This window comes from Bos indicus x Bos taurus, chromosome 8 (assembly GCF_003369695.1).
Source record: "Bos indicus x Bos taurus breed Angus x Brahman F1 hybrid chromosome 8, Bos_hybrid_MaternalHap_v2.0, whole genome shotgun sequence".
In the NCBI taxonomy this organism is placed as follows: Eukaryota; Metazoa; Chordata; class Mammalia; order Artiodactyla; family Bovidae; genus Bos; species Bos indicus x Bos taurus.
This window is the reverse complement of record NC_040083.1, coordinates 82,593,799-82,612,344: the sequence shown is the minus strand read 5'-3', so window position 1 is coordinate 82,612,344 and position 18,546 is coordinate 82,593,799. Positions and strand designations below refer to the sequence as shown.

At 36.8% G+C, this 18,546-nt stretch overlaps 1 protein-coding gene across 3 annotated transcripts in view; it reads right to left on the bottom strand.

The window, feature by feature from the left end:
- Positions 1-18,546, bottom strand: part of ERCC6L2 (ERCC excision repair 6 like 2) — a 150,070-nt gene that overhangs the window by 62,633 nt on the left and 68,891 nt on the right. For all 3 annotated transcript variants that reach the window (XM_027550233.1, XM_027550232.1, XM_027550234.1), the window contains one exon: positions 10,940-11,035. In XM_027550233.1, coding sequence (XP_027406034.1) covers positions 10,940-11,035 — 96 coding nt within the window. The remainder of the gene's footprint in view (positions 1-10,939; positions 11,036-18,546) is intronic.

The window sequence follows — 18,546 nt, the reverse complement described above, 5'->3', positions numbered from 1 at the left end:
ACTCTTTGCAATCCCATGAACTGTAGCCTGCCAGGCTCCTCTGTCCATGTTTAGATAGGCTGTATTATTTAATAATAATGTAAAAACAGAAATTCATACAAAAAGGAGTAGAAAACATATATATATCAACTTAATTTCTGTTATAAACATTACTTTCTACTGTGCCAAACTTTTCCTAAATTCAGATTTTTCTTTTATGGCAGTCTTAAGCTTATGAAGGGCTCCATTTATATAAAACCTCTCAAAAACGCAAACTAATCCATAGTGACAGTAAGCAGATCAGTGGTTGCTTGGGAATAGGGGCCTCAGGAGAGGAAAGAGGGATGGATTACAAAGTGGCACAAAGAAAATTTGAAGGGTGATGGATATGTTTGCTATTTTGATTGTGGTTATGGGTTCATGCTATATTCTTATATCAAGACTTATCAAGTACACTTGAAATATGTGCAGTATATTGTACGTTAATTATACTTCAATGAAACTGTTAAAAAAAAAACAAACCTGAGGAAAAGCAGTTAATCAACTGGCAAGCCTACAGAAATGCAGATTTATACCCTTCATCTACTGAGATTTCCATACAGTCTGTCTGACTGGACCACTCAGTTGGTTAGTACCCCAGGTGTTTTGATACGGACTGCAGAGCTAATTAAAACTCTAACCTGACTCACCACACGGGTGAACTATAGGTACAATCCCTGTAGCTTCTCCCAGGTGGAGGTTTTATTGGATGTTCTGAATGAGATCACCTGCTTCTAAATACCTGTTACAGTCATGGGGGATCATGGGCAAGGCCATACTGCCTCATGCTTGAAAATGTTATAAATTGGGGAAAATTTAATTTTGACCTTATAAAGTCACACTATGTTGTTATATTTGGTGCTTCCTCTGCCTCCTTTGCCCATTCCTCCTCCCAGAGAAGGGCTTTTACTAGAGGACATATTGGGGTACTGAAAGTCTTGCATTCCCAGAAAAGAAGGAGTACTCTTGTGACACAGCAAAGCCAGGGATAAGTTACTGCATTGTCACTTGCATCCTGCAGCCTGGATAGAGAGGGGCTCATAATCCCTTTCTCTCCCCCAAGGCATTTGGGTCTAAGGATAAATACAAATGGATCTAAGGAAATGTCCTTTGGTGTAAGTCAACTGTTTGCTGAGTGACAGACTGTGTTAGAACATTTACTCTTTAATCTTTACAGACAAAACCTTGTAACATGTTATACTGGACCCATGCATCATCAGTTTCAAAGTCTATAAAGTACAAATATGTAAAAGGTCTTTAATCACATAAAGATGAGTGTCAAGAAACTGTTATACAGTGTGGAGGTCAGTATCTTCACTTTTCTTGTTTCCTCCAGTCAGAGTCAACAGAAGGAGAGGGAGAAGAAGAAGAATCCCATTCATTTAGTTTTATCATCAACTAACTTTCACTGAATGCCAAAGCAGAGTGAACTGTATTTTGAGGGACCACTGGGATAAATAAGATGGGTCCTGATGGCCTAGATGAAAAAGAACAAAATTACAACAAGTGTTGTTAAATCAAAAGGAAATGGAAATTTTTCTGTGGTTTTCATTTGACCACTTTCCTGAGCAGCTGTCACTGGGAAGAAGCTTGTTGAAAGTCTAGGCTCTGCAAGTCAGACTACATGGGTTCAAATTTATCCTATCTTAAGCTGAAACCAACTTAATTTCAATTGCATTAAACCACCTTTACAGCTCTGCTATCACCCTTTATTTTATTGATGTTACAAATTATATCTTTATATGCCATGTATTCATTAGCAGAACAGTTATAATTATTTTTATGCACCTGTCTTTTAAAATTGTATAGAAAACAAGAAGAATTATAACTCAAAGTTAAAACAATACTGATTTTGGTATTTGTCTACGTATCAATGGGAATGGGTGAATTTAATTCAGATGACTATTAAATCTCTACTATGGGCAAGAATCCCTTATCAGAAATGGAGTAGCCCTTGCATTACACAAGAGTCCAAAAGGCAGTACACAAGAGTCTGAAACTAAGTACTTGGGTACAGTCTCAAAAACAACAGAATAATCTCAGTTTGTTCCCAAGGCAAATCATTCAATATCACAGTAATCCAAGTCTATGCACCAACCACCAATGCTGAAGAAGCTGAAGTTGAATGGCTCTACTAAGATCTATAAGACCTTCTAAAACTATCACCAAAAAAAGATGTCCTTTTCATCATTGCGGACTGGAATGCAAAAATAGGGAGTGAAGAGGTATCTGGAGTAACAGGCAAGTTTGGCCTTGGAGTACAGAATGAAGCAGGGCAAAGGCTAATAGAGTTTTGCCAAGAGAACCTACTGGCCATACCAAACACTCTCTTTCAACAACACAAGAGAAGACTCTGCCCATCACCAGATGCTCATTACTGAAATCAAACTGACTATATTCTTTGCAGTCGAAGATGGAGAAACTCTATACAGTCAGAAAAACAAGACTGGGAGTTGACTGTGGGTTAGGTCATAAACTCCTTCTTGCCAAATTCAGACTTAAATTGAAGAAAGTAGTGAAAACCACGAGGCCATTTAGGTAGGACCTAAACCAAATCCTATGATTATACACTGGAAGTGACAAATAGATTCAAGGGATTAGATCTGATAGAAAGAATGTATGAAGAACTACGGATGGAGATTCCTAATACTGTACAGGAGGCAGTAATCAAAACCATCCCCAAGAAAAAGAAATGCAAAAAGGCAAAATGGTTGTCTGAGGAGGGCTTACAAACAGCTAAGAAAAGAAGCAAAGTGAAACACAAAGGATAAAAGGATAGATATACCCGTCTGAAGGCAGAGTTCCAAAGAAGAGCAAGGAGAGACGAGAGAGCCATCTTAAGTGAACAATTTAAAGAAACAGAGGCAAACAACAGAATGGGGAAGACTAGAGATCTCTTCAAGAAAATTAGAGATACCAAGGGAACATCTCATGCAAAGACGGGTATAATAAAGGACAGAAACGGAAGGGACCCAACAGAAGCAGAAGACATTAAGAAGAGGAGGCAGGAATACACAGATGAATCATACAAAAAAGGTTATAATGATCCAGATAACCATGACAGTGTGATCACTTACCTAGAGGCAGACATCCAGGAGTGTGAAATCAAGTGGACCTTAGGAAGCATTACTACAAACAAAGCTAGTGAGGGTGATGAATTCCAGCTGAGCTATTTCAGATCCTAAAAGATGATGCTGTGAAAGTGCTACGCTCAATATGCCAGCAAATTTAGAAAACTCAGCAGTGGCCACAGGACTGGAAAAGGTCAGGTTTCATTCCAATCTCAAAGAAGGGTAATGCCAAAGAATGTTCAAACTACAGCACAATCGCACTCATCTACAATGCTAGTAAAGTGACAGTCGCTTAGTTGTGTCTGACTCTTTGCAACCCCACGGACTACACAGTCCCTGGAATTCTCTAGGCCAGAATACTGGAGTGGGTAGGCTTTCCCTTCTCCAGGGGATCTTCCCAACCTAGGGATCAAACCCAGGTCTCCCACATTGCAAGTGGATTCTTTACCAGCTGAGCCACAAGGGAAGCCCACCATGCTAGTAAGGGAATGCTTAAAATCCTTCAGTCTAGGCTTTAACAGTACATGAACCGAGAACTTTCAGATGTACAAGTTAAATTTACGAAAGGCAGAAGAACCAGAGATCAAATTGCCAACATCTGTAAGACCACAGAAAAAGCAAGGGAATTCCAAAAAAAATCTACTTCTGCTTCATTGACTACATTAAAGGTTTTGACTGTGTGGATCAAAACAAGCTATGGAAAATTCTTCAAGAGACGGGAATACTAGACCACCTTTCCTGCCTCCAGAAAAACCTGTATACAGGTCAAGAAGCAACAATTAAAACTGGACATGGAACAATGAACTGGTTCAAAATTGGGAAAGGAGTATATCAAGGTTGTATATTGTCACCTTGCTTATTTGATGTCTATGTAGAGTACATCATGTGAAATGCTGGGCTGGAGGAAGCTCAAGCTGGAATCAAGATTAATGTGGGAAATATCAATGATCTCAGATATGCAGATGATACCACCCTAATGGCAGAAAGTGAAGAGGAACTAAAGAACCTCTTGATGAAAGTGAAAGAGGAAAGGGGAAAAGCTGGCTTAAAACTCAACATTAAAAAACTAAGACCATGGCATCCAGTCCCATCACTTCATGACAAACAGATGTGGAAAAAATAGAAACAATAACAGACTTTATTTTCTTGGGCTCCAAAATCACATAGACAGTGACTGCAGCCATAAAAATTAAAAGATGCTTGCTTCTTGGAAGAAAGCTATGACAAACCTAGACAGCATATTAAAAAGCAGAGACATCACTTTGCCAACAAAATCCATATGGTCAGAGCTATAGTTTTTCCAGTAGTTATGTACTGATGTGAGAGTTGGACCATAAAGATGGCTGAACACCAAAGAATTGATGCTTTTGAACTGTGGTACTGGAGAAGACTCTTGCAAGGAGATCAAACTAGTCAATCCTGAAGGAAATCAACCCTGAATATTCATTGGAAGGACTGATGCTGAGGCTGAAGCTCCAATACACTGGTCACCTGATGTGAAGAGCTGACTCACTGGAAAAGACCCTGATGCTGGGAAAGATTGAGGGCAATAGGAAAAGGGAGCGACAGAGGATAAGATGGTTGAATGGCATCATCAACTCAGTGGACACGAGTTTGAGCAAACTCTGGGATATAGTGAAAGATAGGGAAGCCTGGCGTGCTGCAGTCCATGAGGTTGCAAAGAGCTGGACAGGACTGAAGGACTGAACAACAATATGACTGTGAGTTACCAGAGTCCCTTCATCTGAAATTGAAACTCTCTCCCAAACACTTCACATATCAATAGAACAGAATAAAGAGCCCAGAAATAAACTCATGCACCTGTACACAATTAATCTATGACAAAGATGGCAAGAAGATATAATGGACAAAACAGTCTCTTCAACAAGTGGTTCTTGGAAAACTGGACAGCCACATGTAAAACAATGAGAACAGAACATTTCCTCACCAACAACAAAAATAATCAAAATGGATTAAAGACCTAAATCTAAGTACTGAAATCATAAAACTCCTAGAGAACAATCTATGACATAAACTGTATCAACTGTTTTTAGATCAGTTTCCTAAGGCAAGGGAAATAACAGCAAATATAAACAAATGAAACTTAATTAAACTTACAAGGTTTTGCACAAGAAAGGAAACCATTGACAAAATGAGACAATGACCTAAGGAATGGGAGAAAATATTTGCAAATGATATGACCAACATGGGGTTATTATCCAAAAAATATAAATAGCTCTTACAACTCAGTATCAAGAAAACAATGTCAAAAAAACCCAAACAACCCAATCAAAAATGGGGCAGACAACCTGAAGAGAAATCTTCCTAAGAAGCTAACAGGAACCTGAAAAGATGGTCAATGTCACTAATTATTAAAGAAATGCAAATCAAAGCCACAATAAGCTATCAGCTATCACCCCTTAGAACAGCTGTCATCATAAGACCACAAACAACTGTTGGCAAGGATGGAGTAAAAAAGGAATCCTTGTATACTACTGGCAGGTATGTAAATCAGTACAGCCACTATAGCAAACAGTATGGAGAGTCCTCCAAAAACTAAAAATAGAACTATGATATGATCCAGCAATCCCACTTTTGTGTTTATAGCTAAAAAATGAAAATACTAATTTAAATAGATTCACGCACTCCAATGTCCATAGAAGTATTAACTACAATAGCCAAGATATGGAAGCAATCCAGTGTCCATAAACATACAAATGGATAAAGATCTGGTATACATATAAGAATGGATTATTGTTGTTGTTCAGTCACCCAGTCATATCTGACTCTTTGTGACCCCATGGACTGCAACATACCAGGCCTCCCTGTCCCTCACTATCTCCTGAAGTTTGCCAAGTTCATGTCCATTGCATCAGTGATGCCATCCAGCCATCTCATCCTCTGATGCCCTCTTCTTCTTCTGCCCACAATCTTTCCCAGCACCAGGGACCTTTCGAATGAGTTGACTGTTCGCATCAGATGACCAAAATACTTGAGCTTCAGCTTCAGTATCAGTCCTTCCAACGAATGTTCAAGGTTGATTTCCCTTACGATTGACTGGTTTGATCTCCCTGCTGTCCAAGGGACTTTCAGGAGTCTTCTCCACCATAGTTTGAAGGCATCAATTCTTTGGTGCTCTGCCTTCTTTATGGTCCAGCTCTCACAACCGTACACGACCACTGGGAAGACCACAGCCCTGACTATACAGAGCAGGCAGAGTAATGTCTGCTTTCCAACACACTGTCTAGGTCTGTCGTAGCTTTCCTATGGATTATTTCTCAGCCATAAAAAAGAATGAAATTCTGCCAATTACAGCATCATGGATGAACCTAGAGAACATTATGCTTAGTGAATTAAATCAGAGAAAGATAAATACTATATGATATCACTTAGATGTGGAACCTAAGAAATAAAACAAATGAATACATATATAGGAAAACAGAAACACAATTACAGAAATAGAAAACAAACAAGTGCTTACCAGTGGGGTCAGGGAAGGGGATAGGGACAAGACAGGGTAATGGGATTAAGAAATACAAACTACTGTATATGAAATAGATTAGCAACAAGAAGATACTGCATAGTGCAGGGAATTATAGCCATTATCTGGTAATAACTTTCAACGAAGTATAATCTGTAAAAATATTGAATCACTATCTGTATACCCAAAACTAATATAATACTGTAAATCAACAATACTTTGTTTATAAAACACTATAAAGTTATATGTCAGTTACATTGCAATAATAAAAATAAAAAATGCAACTTTAAAATACACTAAAATGAATTAACAGTTGATCATATGATACAGAAGAATGGATCAATGAGCTGGCAGACACAGCTGTGGAAATCACTGTAGCTGAACAGAAAAAAGAAAAAGAAAAGAAGGACAGTTTGAGACCTCTTAAACTACATGAAACATACTAACATTCACATTATAGGGGTCCCAGACAAAGGGGCAGAGGCCATATTTGAAGATGTAATAGCTGAAAACTTCCCTAACTTGGAAAAGGAAAGATATTCAGGTCCAGAAAGTACAAAAAGTTCAAACAGGACCAACCCAAACAGGAGCACACCAAGAAACGTTGTAATTACAATGTCAAAAATTAAAGAGAAAGAGAAAAAGGAAAAGCAACAAGTTATATACAAAGACAAATCCATAACTCTATGAGCTATGTGGAGAAACTGCAGGCCAGAAGGGAGTGACACAACATACCTAAAGTGACGGAAGGGAAAAGCCTACAAACAAGAATATTCTAATCAGCAAAGTTTCACATAGATCTGGAGAGATCAAAAGTTTCACAGGTAAGTAGAAGCCAAGAGTTCTGTGCCACCAAACCAAATTATAAGAAATGTTACAGAGACTTATCTCTGTGAAAAAGAAAAGGCCACAACTAGATCCATGAAAATTACGGAAGGAAAAAATCTCACTGGTAAAGGCAAATATATAGTAAAGGCAGTAAATCAACCATGTATAAAGCTAGTAGGAAGGTTAAAAGACAAAAGTAGTAAAATTATGTATATCCATAAAAGTAGTTAAGGAATACACAAAACAAAAAGATATAAAATAGGATGTAAAAAATAATAAACATTCTGGGGGGGGGAGAAGAGTAAAAATTTAGGGTTGTTAAGTGTGTGTGAACTTAAAAGATCAGCAACTTAAAATAATCATGTACAAAGACAGTTGTTGTTTAGTCGCTAAGTCATGTCTGACTTTGACTGTAGCCTACCCGGCTCCCCTCTCTCCATGGGATTTCCCAGGCAAGAATACTGCAGCGGGTTGCCATTTCCTCTTCCAAGGAATCTTCTTGACCCAGGGATTGAACCCATGTCTCCTGCCTTGGCAGGCGAATTCTTTACCACTGAGCCATCAGGGAAGCCCCGTAAATAGAGCGCTATATTAAATCTTATAGTAGCCACAAACCAAAAATCTAAACATATGGAAAAAAGAGAAAGGAATACCAACATAACACAAAATATATCTATCAAATCACAAAGAAGATAACAAAAGAAGAAAGGAATAAAAAAGAACTACAGAAACAACCACAAAACAAGAAAATGTAAAGGAGAACATATCTATCAGTAACTACATTAAAAGTACATGGACTAAATGCTGCAATCAAAAGACACAGAGTGGCTGAACAGATACAAAAACAAGAGCCATCTATATGCTACCGACAAGAGGCTCACTCTTGAGTTATAGACACACAGACTGAAACTGAGGAGATGGGAAAAGATATTCCTCCCAAATGCAAAGGAAAAGAAAACTGGGGTAGCAACACACACCAGAAAAAATAGACTTTAAAACAAAGATTGCAGAAGTGACAAAGACATTACATAGTGATCAAGGGATCAATTCAAGAAGGATGTATAACAATTGTAAATACATATTCATCTGGCAAAGGAGCACCTACATATATAAAGCAAATATTAAGACAGAAAAGGAGAGACTGATAGTAACACCATTAATAGTAGGAAACTTAACACCCCACTGACATTCCTGGGGTTAGTGAACATCCCGAGAGAAAATGAATTAGGAAACACTGGTCTTAATATGTTATACCAGATGGACTAAATAGATAAAGATAAAATATTTCATCCAGAAGCAGAAGAATGACCTTTTTTTCAAGTTCGCATGGAACACTGTCCAGGACAGACCATATGTTAGGCAACAAAACAAGTAAATTTAGTAAATTTAAGATGGGAATCATATCAAGCATCTTTTTCTGACCATAACTATAGAGATGAGAAATCAACCAGTTAAAAACAAATCTGCAAAAACACAAATAATTGAGTTTAAACAATACATTATTAAAAAACAATGAATCACTGAAGAAATCAATGAACAAATAAAAATATACCTGCAGACAAATGAAAATGGAAACACAATGATCCAAAATGTATGGGACTCAGTAAGAGCAGTTTCATGGCTTATACCATTACAAGCCTCCCTCAAGAAACAAGGGAAATGAGGAAAAAACCCAAATGAACAAACTAAACTTAACTTACACCTCAAGGAACTAGAGAAAGAACAAAACTGAAAGTTAGTGAAGGAAAGAAATGAACATCAGAGCAGAAATAAATGACACAGAGACTAAAAAATTTGAACAGATCAATGAAACTAGGAGCTGGTTCTTCAAAAGGTAACAAGAATTGATTTAGCCAGATTCTTCAAGGAAAAAAAAGAGAGAAAACTAAAATCAATAAAATCAGAAATGAAAATGGAGAAGTCACAACTGACATCACAGAAATACAAAGGATCATAAAAGATTACTCACAATTATACACCAATAAAGTGAATAGCTAATAAATAAATTAGTAGAAATGAATCTCAAGACTGAACCATGAACAAATAGAAAATTTGAACAGACTAATTAGTAGTAACAATATTGAATTGGTAATCAAAGAACTACCAACAACAAAGAAGTCTAGGACCAGACAGCTTCACAGATGAATTCAACATTCAGAGAAGAGTTAACACCATCTTTCTCAAACTACTTTCATTTTGAACTCATTCTATGAGGTCAGCATAGCCCTGATACCAAAACCAGAAAAAGATATAAAAATCACAGGTAATATCACTGATGAACACAGAAGCAAAAATCCTCAACAAAATGTAGCAAACTGAATTCAACAACACGTTAAAAGGATCATATGTCATGATCAAGTGAGATTTATCCCAGAGATGCAAGGGATTCAATATCTGCAAATCAATTGATGTGATATACCATGTTAACATACAGAAGAATAAAAATTATATTATCTTAATAAATGTGGAAAAAGCTTTCAATAAAATTTAATATCCATTTATGATAAAAAAAAACTCAATAAACTGAAACTAGAGGGAACATGCCCCAACATAAAAAAGGCCATATATGATAAGCCCACAGCTAATAATATACTCATAGCCAAGCTAAAGGGGAAGAAGTAAAGCTCAGTGTTTCTAGATGATGACACTATATACAGAAAATCCTAAAGATGCAAGAAAAAAAAAATATGAGAGCTCATCAATGAATCTGGTAAAGCTGCAGAATACAAAATTAATATACAGAAGTCTGTTGCATTCTATACATTAACAATGCTCTATTAGAGAAATAATAAAATCCCATTTACAATTGTATCAAAAAGAATAAAATATCTAAAATAGATTTAACTAAGGAGGTAAAAGAATTGTATTCAGAAAACCTTCAGACAATGATGAAATGGACTGTTTAAGAAAGCTGGGTTTCCATGCTTTATGATCTGGTGCAAACAACCACTGTAAGAATATTTTGCCAGTCTGATTTCCCACTTACTTATAAAATTTATGAAATGATTTTTTCAGTTTTGATCAAGGAGCACATGTCAATCCCTCTTTATGTACAAAGTATGGGACAGGAATCTGTTTTAGAGTCAGCACGTTAATTTCCTGGAATGATGTACTCTGGTCTACTCTCATGTCCTGAAGTTGCTGATCCCATGCTTGAAAATTCTCTATGCTCTCCTGTTGACTCTGGATTGTGGCTTTTCTCTGCTGGTCCCTTCATCATAAAAATCCTTTCATGAGTTTCTTAAAACTTCTGATCTACTAGTAGTGGCCTTTTCGACTTTCCTCCAGGAATAGGGATTTATTCTCTCTTCTAAATTAATCTTGTCACAATAGTGAGATTTTGAGATGGAGGGGAAATAAATGACTAACAGCCTGCCATTTGGATTAAAAAGTTCAGGGTTATCTTAAATAAAAATTAAAAAAAATTTTACAATGTTTTCCTTATCTTCTAATCACAGTCACATTATAGGCAACCTAAAAATTTCAGGAGCATTTTTAGATTAAAGCATTTACAGGTCACATCAAATTTTGTCACCATTACCTGTCAATTGCTTGAAGATCATTGGCTGGATTCCACGTAGGATCAAATAATACAACCACATTGGCACCAACAAAATTAAGGCCTAGTCCACCAGCCCTGGAGTAAATTTAAAAAAATAGCACATTAAAACAGTAAAAATAAATTTTGCTCTGTAACTCAATGATGCCAGGTTTCTATAACAAAATAAATACAGTATTACATTAACATTATAAAAGAAAGGTAATTAAAACACAAATATGCCGCAAGGAAAATTACTATGGAACATTTTTTTTTTTTGGTACCACTCTAGAATATTCCTGAAGGACTATGGACAGAGGATCATAACATTGTATAGGAGGCAGTGATCAAAACCATCCCAAAGAAAAAGTAATACAAGAAGGCAAAATGGTTGTCTGAGGAGGCTTTACAAATAGATGAGAAAAGAAGAGAAGGGAAAGGCAAAGGAGAAAGGGAAAGATACACTCAAGTGAATGCAGAGTTCCAGAGAAGAGCAAGGAGAGATAAGAAGGCCTTCTCAAATGGACAATGCAAACAAATAGAAGAAAACAAAGAATGAGAAAGATTAGAGATCTCTTCAAGAAAACTGGAGATACCAAGGGAACATTTCATGCAAGAATGGACAGGATAAAGGACAGAAATAGTAAGGACCTGACTTATTATTTCAGAAGAGATTAAGAAGAGGTGGCAAGAACACAGAGAACTACACAAAAAAGATCTTAATGACCCAGAAAACCATGAAGGTATGGTCACTCACCTAGAGCCAGACATCGTGGAGTGTGAAGTCCAGTGGGCCTTAGGAAGCATTACTAAGAACAAAGCTAGTGGAGGTAATGGAATTATAGCTGAGCTATTTCAAATCCTAAAAGATGATGGTGTTAAAATGTTACACTCAATATGTTAGCAAATTTGGAATACTCAGCAGGGCCCACAGGACTGGAAAAGGTCAGGTTTCATTTCAATCTCAAAGAAGGGCAATGCCAACGAATGTTCAAACTACCATATAACTGCACTCAGTTCACATGCTAGCAAGCTTATGCTCAAAATCCTACAAGCTAGGCTTCAGCAGTACATGAACTGAGAACTTCCGGATGTACAAGCTGGGTTTAGAAAAGGCAGAGGAACCACAGACCAAATTGCTAACATTTGTTGGATCATAGAGAAAGTAAGGGAAATCCAGAAAAGCAAGCTTACGCTCAAAATCCTACAAGCTAGGCTTCAGCAGTACATGAACTGAGAACTTCCGGATGTACAAGCTGGGTTTAGAAAAGGCAGAGGAACCACAGACCAAATTGCTAACATTTGTTGGATCATAGAGAAAGTAAGGGAAATCCAGAAAAACATCAATCTGTGCTTCAGTGACTATGCTAAAGCCTTTGACTGTGTGGATCACAGCAAACAATGGAAATTCTTAGAGATGGGAATACCAGACCACCTTACCTATCTCCTGAGAAACCTGTATGCAGGTCAAGAAGGAACAGTTAGAACCAGCCATGGAACAACAGACTGGTTCAAGACTGGGAAAGGAGTATGACAAAGCTCTGTGTTCTCACCCTGCTTACTTAACTTCTATGCAGATCACCTCATATGAAATGCTGGGCTGGATGAAGCTCAAGGTGGAATCAAGACTGCCAGGAGAAACATCAACAACCTCACATATGCAGATGATACCACTCTAATGGCATAAAGTGAAGCAGAACTAAAGAGCCTTTTTTTGAGGGTGAAAGAGGAGAGTGAAAAATCTGGCTTAAAACTCATCATTCAAATACTAAGATCACAGCATATGGTCCCATCACTATATAGCAAACAGAAGGGGAAAAAGTGGAAGCAGTGACAAATTTTCTTTTCTTGGGCTCCAAAATCACTACGGCCAGTGACTGCAACCATGAAATTAGAAGACGCTTGCTCCTTGGAAGGAAAGCTATAACAGACCCAGACAGTATATTAAAAAGCAACAAAATCACTTTGCCAGCAAAGGTCCGTATAGTCAAAGCTATAGTTTTTCCAGTAGTCATGTACGGATATGAGAGCTGGAGCATAAAGAAGGCTGAGCACCAAAGAACTGATGCTTTCGAATTGTGGCACTGAGAAGACTCTTGAGAGTCCTTGGACTATAAGATCTGACCAGTCAATCCTAAAGGAAATCAACCCTGAATATTCACTGGAAGGACTGATTCTGAAGTAGAAGCACCAATACTTTGGCCACCTGATGCAAAGAGATGACTCACTGGAAAAGATCCTGATTGTGGGAAAGACTGAAGGCAAAAGAAGGGGGAAGCAGAGGATGAGATGTTTAGAGACCATCACTGACTCAATGCACATGCATCTTAGCAAACTCTGGGAGACAGTGAAGGACAGGAGAGCCTGGTGTGCTGCAGTCCATGGGGTTGCAAAGAGTTGGATATGACTTAGTGACTGAACAACAAGTGTAACAGAATATCTCTAAGAAATTTGAGCATTAGAGCTCATTTAAGTAGGCTATGCTGGTTTTTACATTTTTTGGATACTTAAATACTATTATCTAGGATTTTCCTAACATAACTTTTAAAAACTGCTAATATACTCTAGCTAAATAAATATACACACTTAAAAAACATACTTGTCTTTATTCCTCTAAGTGCAGCTGAAAACCCTGGACATTATATATAAAATGAAAAGATTATGAAAGCTGGAGGGAACACAGATTGGTTACAGACCACAAGAGGAACGACATGGCAGTGAGTTTCCTGGCTGTATTTTTGCCTAATATATTCCAGACTGGAATACCAGAATGGGTTTCCATGCCCTTCTCCAGGGAAATCTCAACCCAGGGATCGAACCTGGGTCTCTTGCATTGCAGGCAGATTCTTTACTGTCTGAGTCACCTGGGAAGTTCCTTGGGAGAAGCCAGCAAACAGTCACAGACCAAAAAAAAAAAAAGAAAGAAACCTAAGAAAAGCCTCTTCCTTTAGGCAAAGAATGGAAAGGCATAGAGTTTTAAGACAGAAAAATGAAAACAATAACCAGCCTATTATTGCAAACACAATAGAAAAAAAAAAATCTGTAGCCCTAAGCCTAACTTGGTCATCCAAGACTGAGTGGGGAGACTAAATTTCCATCTTTGCCTGACAGTAAAGAGGTGCCTCTCATTCTCATTCAGGTGGTGTCTGGGAAGACTGATAAAGGAGCTGGAACTTTTGACTTCTGCCAAGCTATAACCAAGGTCCCCTCTGTAGTGTGGGGAAAACCATGCAGAAATAGCAATAAAGTGCCTCAATCTCAGGATATCAACATAGGCCAAGCAAGAGACATGGATTTCTACCTAATGTGTCTGGCATGGTGTCTGGCTAAAATAGAAGTTATACATAAGATACACAGTCTCATAACATAAGACTCAAAACATCGAATATACAATAAAAAATTACTACTCTTATCAATATCTAGGAAAATCTCAATTTCTATGAGAAAAGACAACATGGATAACACTGCAAAGAATCAGATGTTCGAATTATCTGACAAGGATTTAAATGCAGCCACAATAAAAATGCTTCAAAAATGCTTGAAATATGCTTGAAACAAATTAAAAATATTAAGTCTCAGCAAAGAAAGAGAGGATACCAAACAAAAAATTTTAGAACTGAAAAATAACTGAATAACAAAACTTGCTGGTTGGATGACAGAAAACAGAATCAATAAACATAGGAGCAGGTCAATATTATTTGCCCAATCTACACAACAGAAAGAAAATGCCCAGGAAAAAAAAAAAAAAGTCTTAGAGGCCTGAGAGACAGACATAAAAGAGCTAATACTTGTATCAAGAGAAAAGAGAGAGTGACACTGAATGAAAAGGTACTGAAAGAAATATAGCTGAAAACTTCCCAAATTTGGGGCAAAAGATAAACCTATAGAATGCAAAAACTGCATGAACTCCAAAATGACAAACCCAAAGAAAACTATGTTTAGATATAGTGTAATTCAGTTCAGTTCAGTTCAGTCGCTCAGTTGTGTCCGACTCTGCGACCCCATGAATCGCAGCATGCCAGGCCTCCCTGTCCATAACCAACTCCCGGAGTTCACTCAGACTCGTGTCCATTGAGTCAGTGATGCCATCCAGCCATCCCATCCTCTATCGTCCCCTTCTCCTCCTGCCCTCAATCCCTCCCAGCATCAGGTCTTTTCCAATGAATCAACTCTTCACATGAAGTGGCCAGAGTATTGGAGTTTCAGCTTCAGCATCAGTCCTTCCAATGAACACCCAGGACTGATCTCCTTTAGGATGGACTGGTTGGATTTCCTTGCAGTCCAAAGGACTCTCAAGAGTCTTCTCCAACACCACAGTTCAAAAGCATCAATTCTTCGGCATTCAGCTTTCTTCACAGTCCAACTCTCACATCCATACATGACCACAGGAAAAACCATAGCCTTGACTAGACGGACCTTTGTTGGCAAAGTAGTGTCTCTGCTTTTCAATATGCTATCTAGGCTGGTCAAAATTTTCCTTCCAAGGAGTAAGCATGTTTTAATTTCATGGCTCCAATCACCATCTGCAGTGATTTTGGAGCCCCCCAAAATAAAGTCTGATACTGTTTCCACTGTTTCCCCATCTGTTGCACATGAAGTGATGGGACCAGATGCCATGATCTTCGTTTTCTGAATGTTGAGCTTTAAGCTAACTTTTTCCCTCTCCTCTTTCAATTTCATCAAAAGGCTCTTTAGTTCCTCTTCACTTTCTGCCATAAGGGTGGTGTCATCTGCATATCTGAAGTTATTAAACTTCCGCAAACAGAAGACAAACTCTTATAAGCAGTCAGAGAGAAATTGTATCAACATATTACTTTTAAGGGAACATAAGTTCAAATAACAGTAGATTTCTCATTAGAAACCAAGGTGGCCAGAGGAAGCAGTACATTTTTCAAGTGCTAAAAGAACTGTCAACACAAAATTCTATATACAGTAAAAACACCCTTCAGGAATAAAAGGGAAATCATGATTTTGTCAGACTAAGGAAAATTAATAGAATCTGTCACCAACAGACTTAGAAGCAAGATAAAACAACTAAAAAAGCCAACCAATATCCAGTCCTATCAAATTTACCTCAAAAAAGTTTTTTTGTTTTTTTTTTTAATCACGAGTCCCTTCTTCATTTCTATTTTCCCTTCCCCTATTTCAAACGTTGATATCATACCTGTATGTATTACTTCAGTGGCCTCCAGTCTTCCCTTCCCTTTGACCTCAGATCCATTCCCACATTACATAAAATAATTTTAAATACAGAATATAGAAAACTAGAGGCTTTCCAGGTGGCCTAGTGTTAAAGAATCTGCCTGACAATGCAGGAGACACTGGAAATGCAGGTTTGATCCCTGGATCAAGAAGATCCCCTGGAGGAAGAAATGACAACCCACTCTAGTATTCTTGCCTGGAAAAATCCCATGGACAGAGGAGCCTAGTGGGCTACAGTCCGTGGGGTCACAAAGAGCCGGACATGACTGAGCTACTGAGCACACACGCAGAGAAAACTAAGTATGCCACTCCTCTATTTAAAACTTCTCAATTCTTTGGAGAGTCAAAGTTCTGTCTTCATTTAATTTGACCTCTGGTTAAAATATACAGTGAAAAGAAGCCACAAAAGATATATGCATATTTTGACAGTTTTAAAAATAAGAAATTGTTTAATGGATCTGACAAATTCATTTTTCTACCAGCCAAAACATATCAGAAGACAAATAATTCATTCTGGAATGAAGTTATTTATAAAGTTTTTTTTTCTAAATATATCTAGCAAAACTGAATAATAAAATGTTTGTCTACTGATTTAAAGATTTCAGCTGCCTACACAGCTTTTTAGATTTTACCGAATACTGTTATCCTCTCATATTTTGAACTTTCTTTGTCTAAATACCCTATATTTAGCAATTATTTTATTATATAATGATCATAAATTTTGTATTTTTAAAAAGTAAAACTTAAAATCCAAGAATAAAATCAGTTTTCTTTATATTCTACGCTTTTCTAATCTCAACTTTTAAAGCCTTTCACTGAGGTTTTTCTCTTGCTATCTCTCCCTTTTCGGAATCTTTATACTAGATACTATTCATCCAGGGAGAGAAAATGTTAACAGTCTTCTCTTATGCAGTTTCTATCAAAATAGAAAGAAATTAATATTTATACAGCATCTATTATATGCCAGAAATGGTGCTAGAATTTTTCATTTATCCTATACTTTCATCCTCAACACAGTTCTATGAGCTATTGTTCTCATTTTTACAGATGAGGAAATTGAGAATCAGGAATATTAATTTACTTGCTTAAAAGTCATTGAAGTGGCTAGTGTCTGGATTCAAACCCAGGTATCCTGACTTAAGGTTCAATATTCAATAGAAATTGAATTAGCTCCTTTGGAAAATAACTTATTAGAGGCAATAGCAAAAAGGTATCACGGAGACTTAAACTCAAAGAAAGGAATGAGGTGAGATAAACAGTAAGCTTTGGAAAAAATTCTAAAAATAAGTAAATTAGGGGAGTAGGTGATTTAGATAACAAATAACTAGAAGAAAAGTTAGAAGTTTACCTGTCTACTATCGTGATGGGGAAATTTTTGAAAAATCAAGGTTCATAAGATTACATAATTAGACTATTGTGTGAAAAATCAACTAGTTATGATTAAAATAAAATTGGAGAGTAAGAAATATTTTCTAACACTTAACACCAAAAATAAGTCTAGTCAACTGTTCAGTAAGTTGTGACATGAATTTACCTCCGATGTCCTAAATAAGCCACAGGAAGGTTACCACTAGTTGAGGTAACAATCTTCAAAGATACTTTGAAGACTGTCCAAGTTAATTCAGAGGCAATATTTCTTTAAAAAAAATAAATAACCTCTAAATTCTATCTCTAGAGACGAGATGATTCTCTATTTGATGATAATACAATTCAGAACTGCAAACTTTTCACACCTGTCACTCCTCTCATATGGCTAAGCGCAAAAGCTTAGTCCTTAGGCAATAAAATACAAAAAGAATACAGCTCTTTTCAACCTGAGAAATGGTATTAAGACAAATAATCAACATGCAGGCTATTCATTCCTTAGGTCTTTCACATTCTATTTTGTATAAAAAATATATAAAAATTATATTTAACCGTATCTTAAAGTTACACAAAAAATGCCATCAATGAATTAAATTTTATTGTTATGTATTATTATAAAACTCCTGCATGCCATAATGAAGATCGAACATACTGCATGCCACAACAAAGACCTGACACAGCCAAATAAATATTTATTTTAAAAGGTCGAATAAACTATTCTTTTACTGAGAAGCCTAAATATATTTAACCAATACCATGCTCATAGATAGGAAGGTTCAAAAGTGTTAAAATGTCATTTTTCTACAAAGTTGTTTATAAATTCAGTGATTCCAATAAAAATTCCAACCCAAGGAAAAACGCCAGAAAACTCTCCTCTGATGAACTGAATGAGATGATTATGGAAAGCTAAGCTTTAAGGTATTGACATTCCAGAATAAAGATTCACAGAATGAGAGTTCAAAAAAATAAATACATAATTTAAAAGACAAAAAATTAGTTATTTAAAATAAAATAAGAAGATTGGAAAATGCCATTTTTTTTTT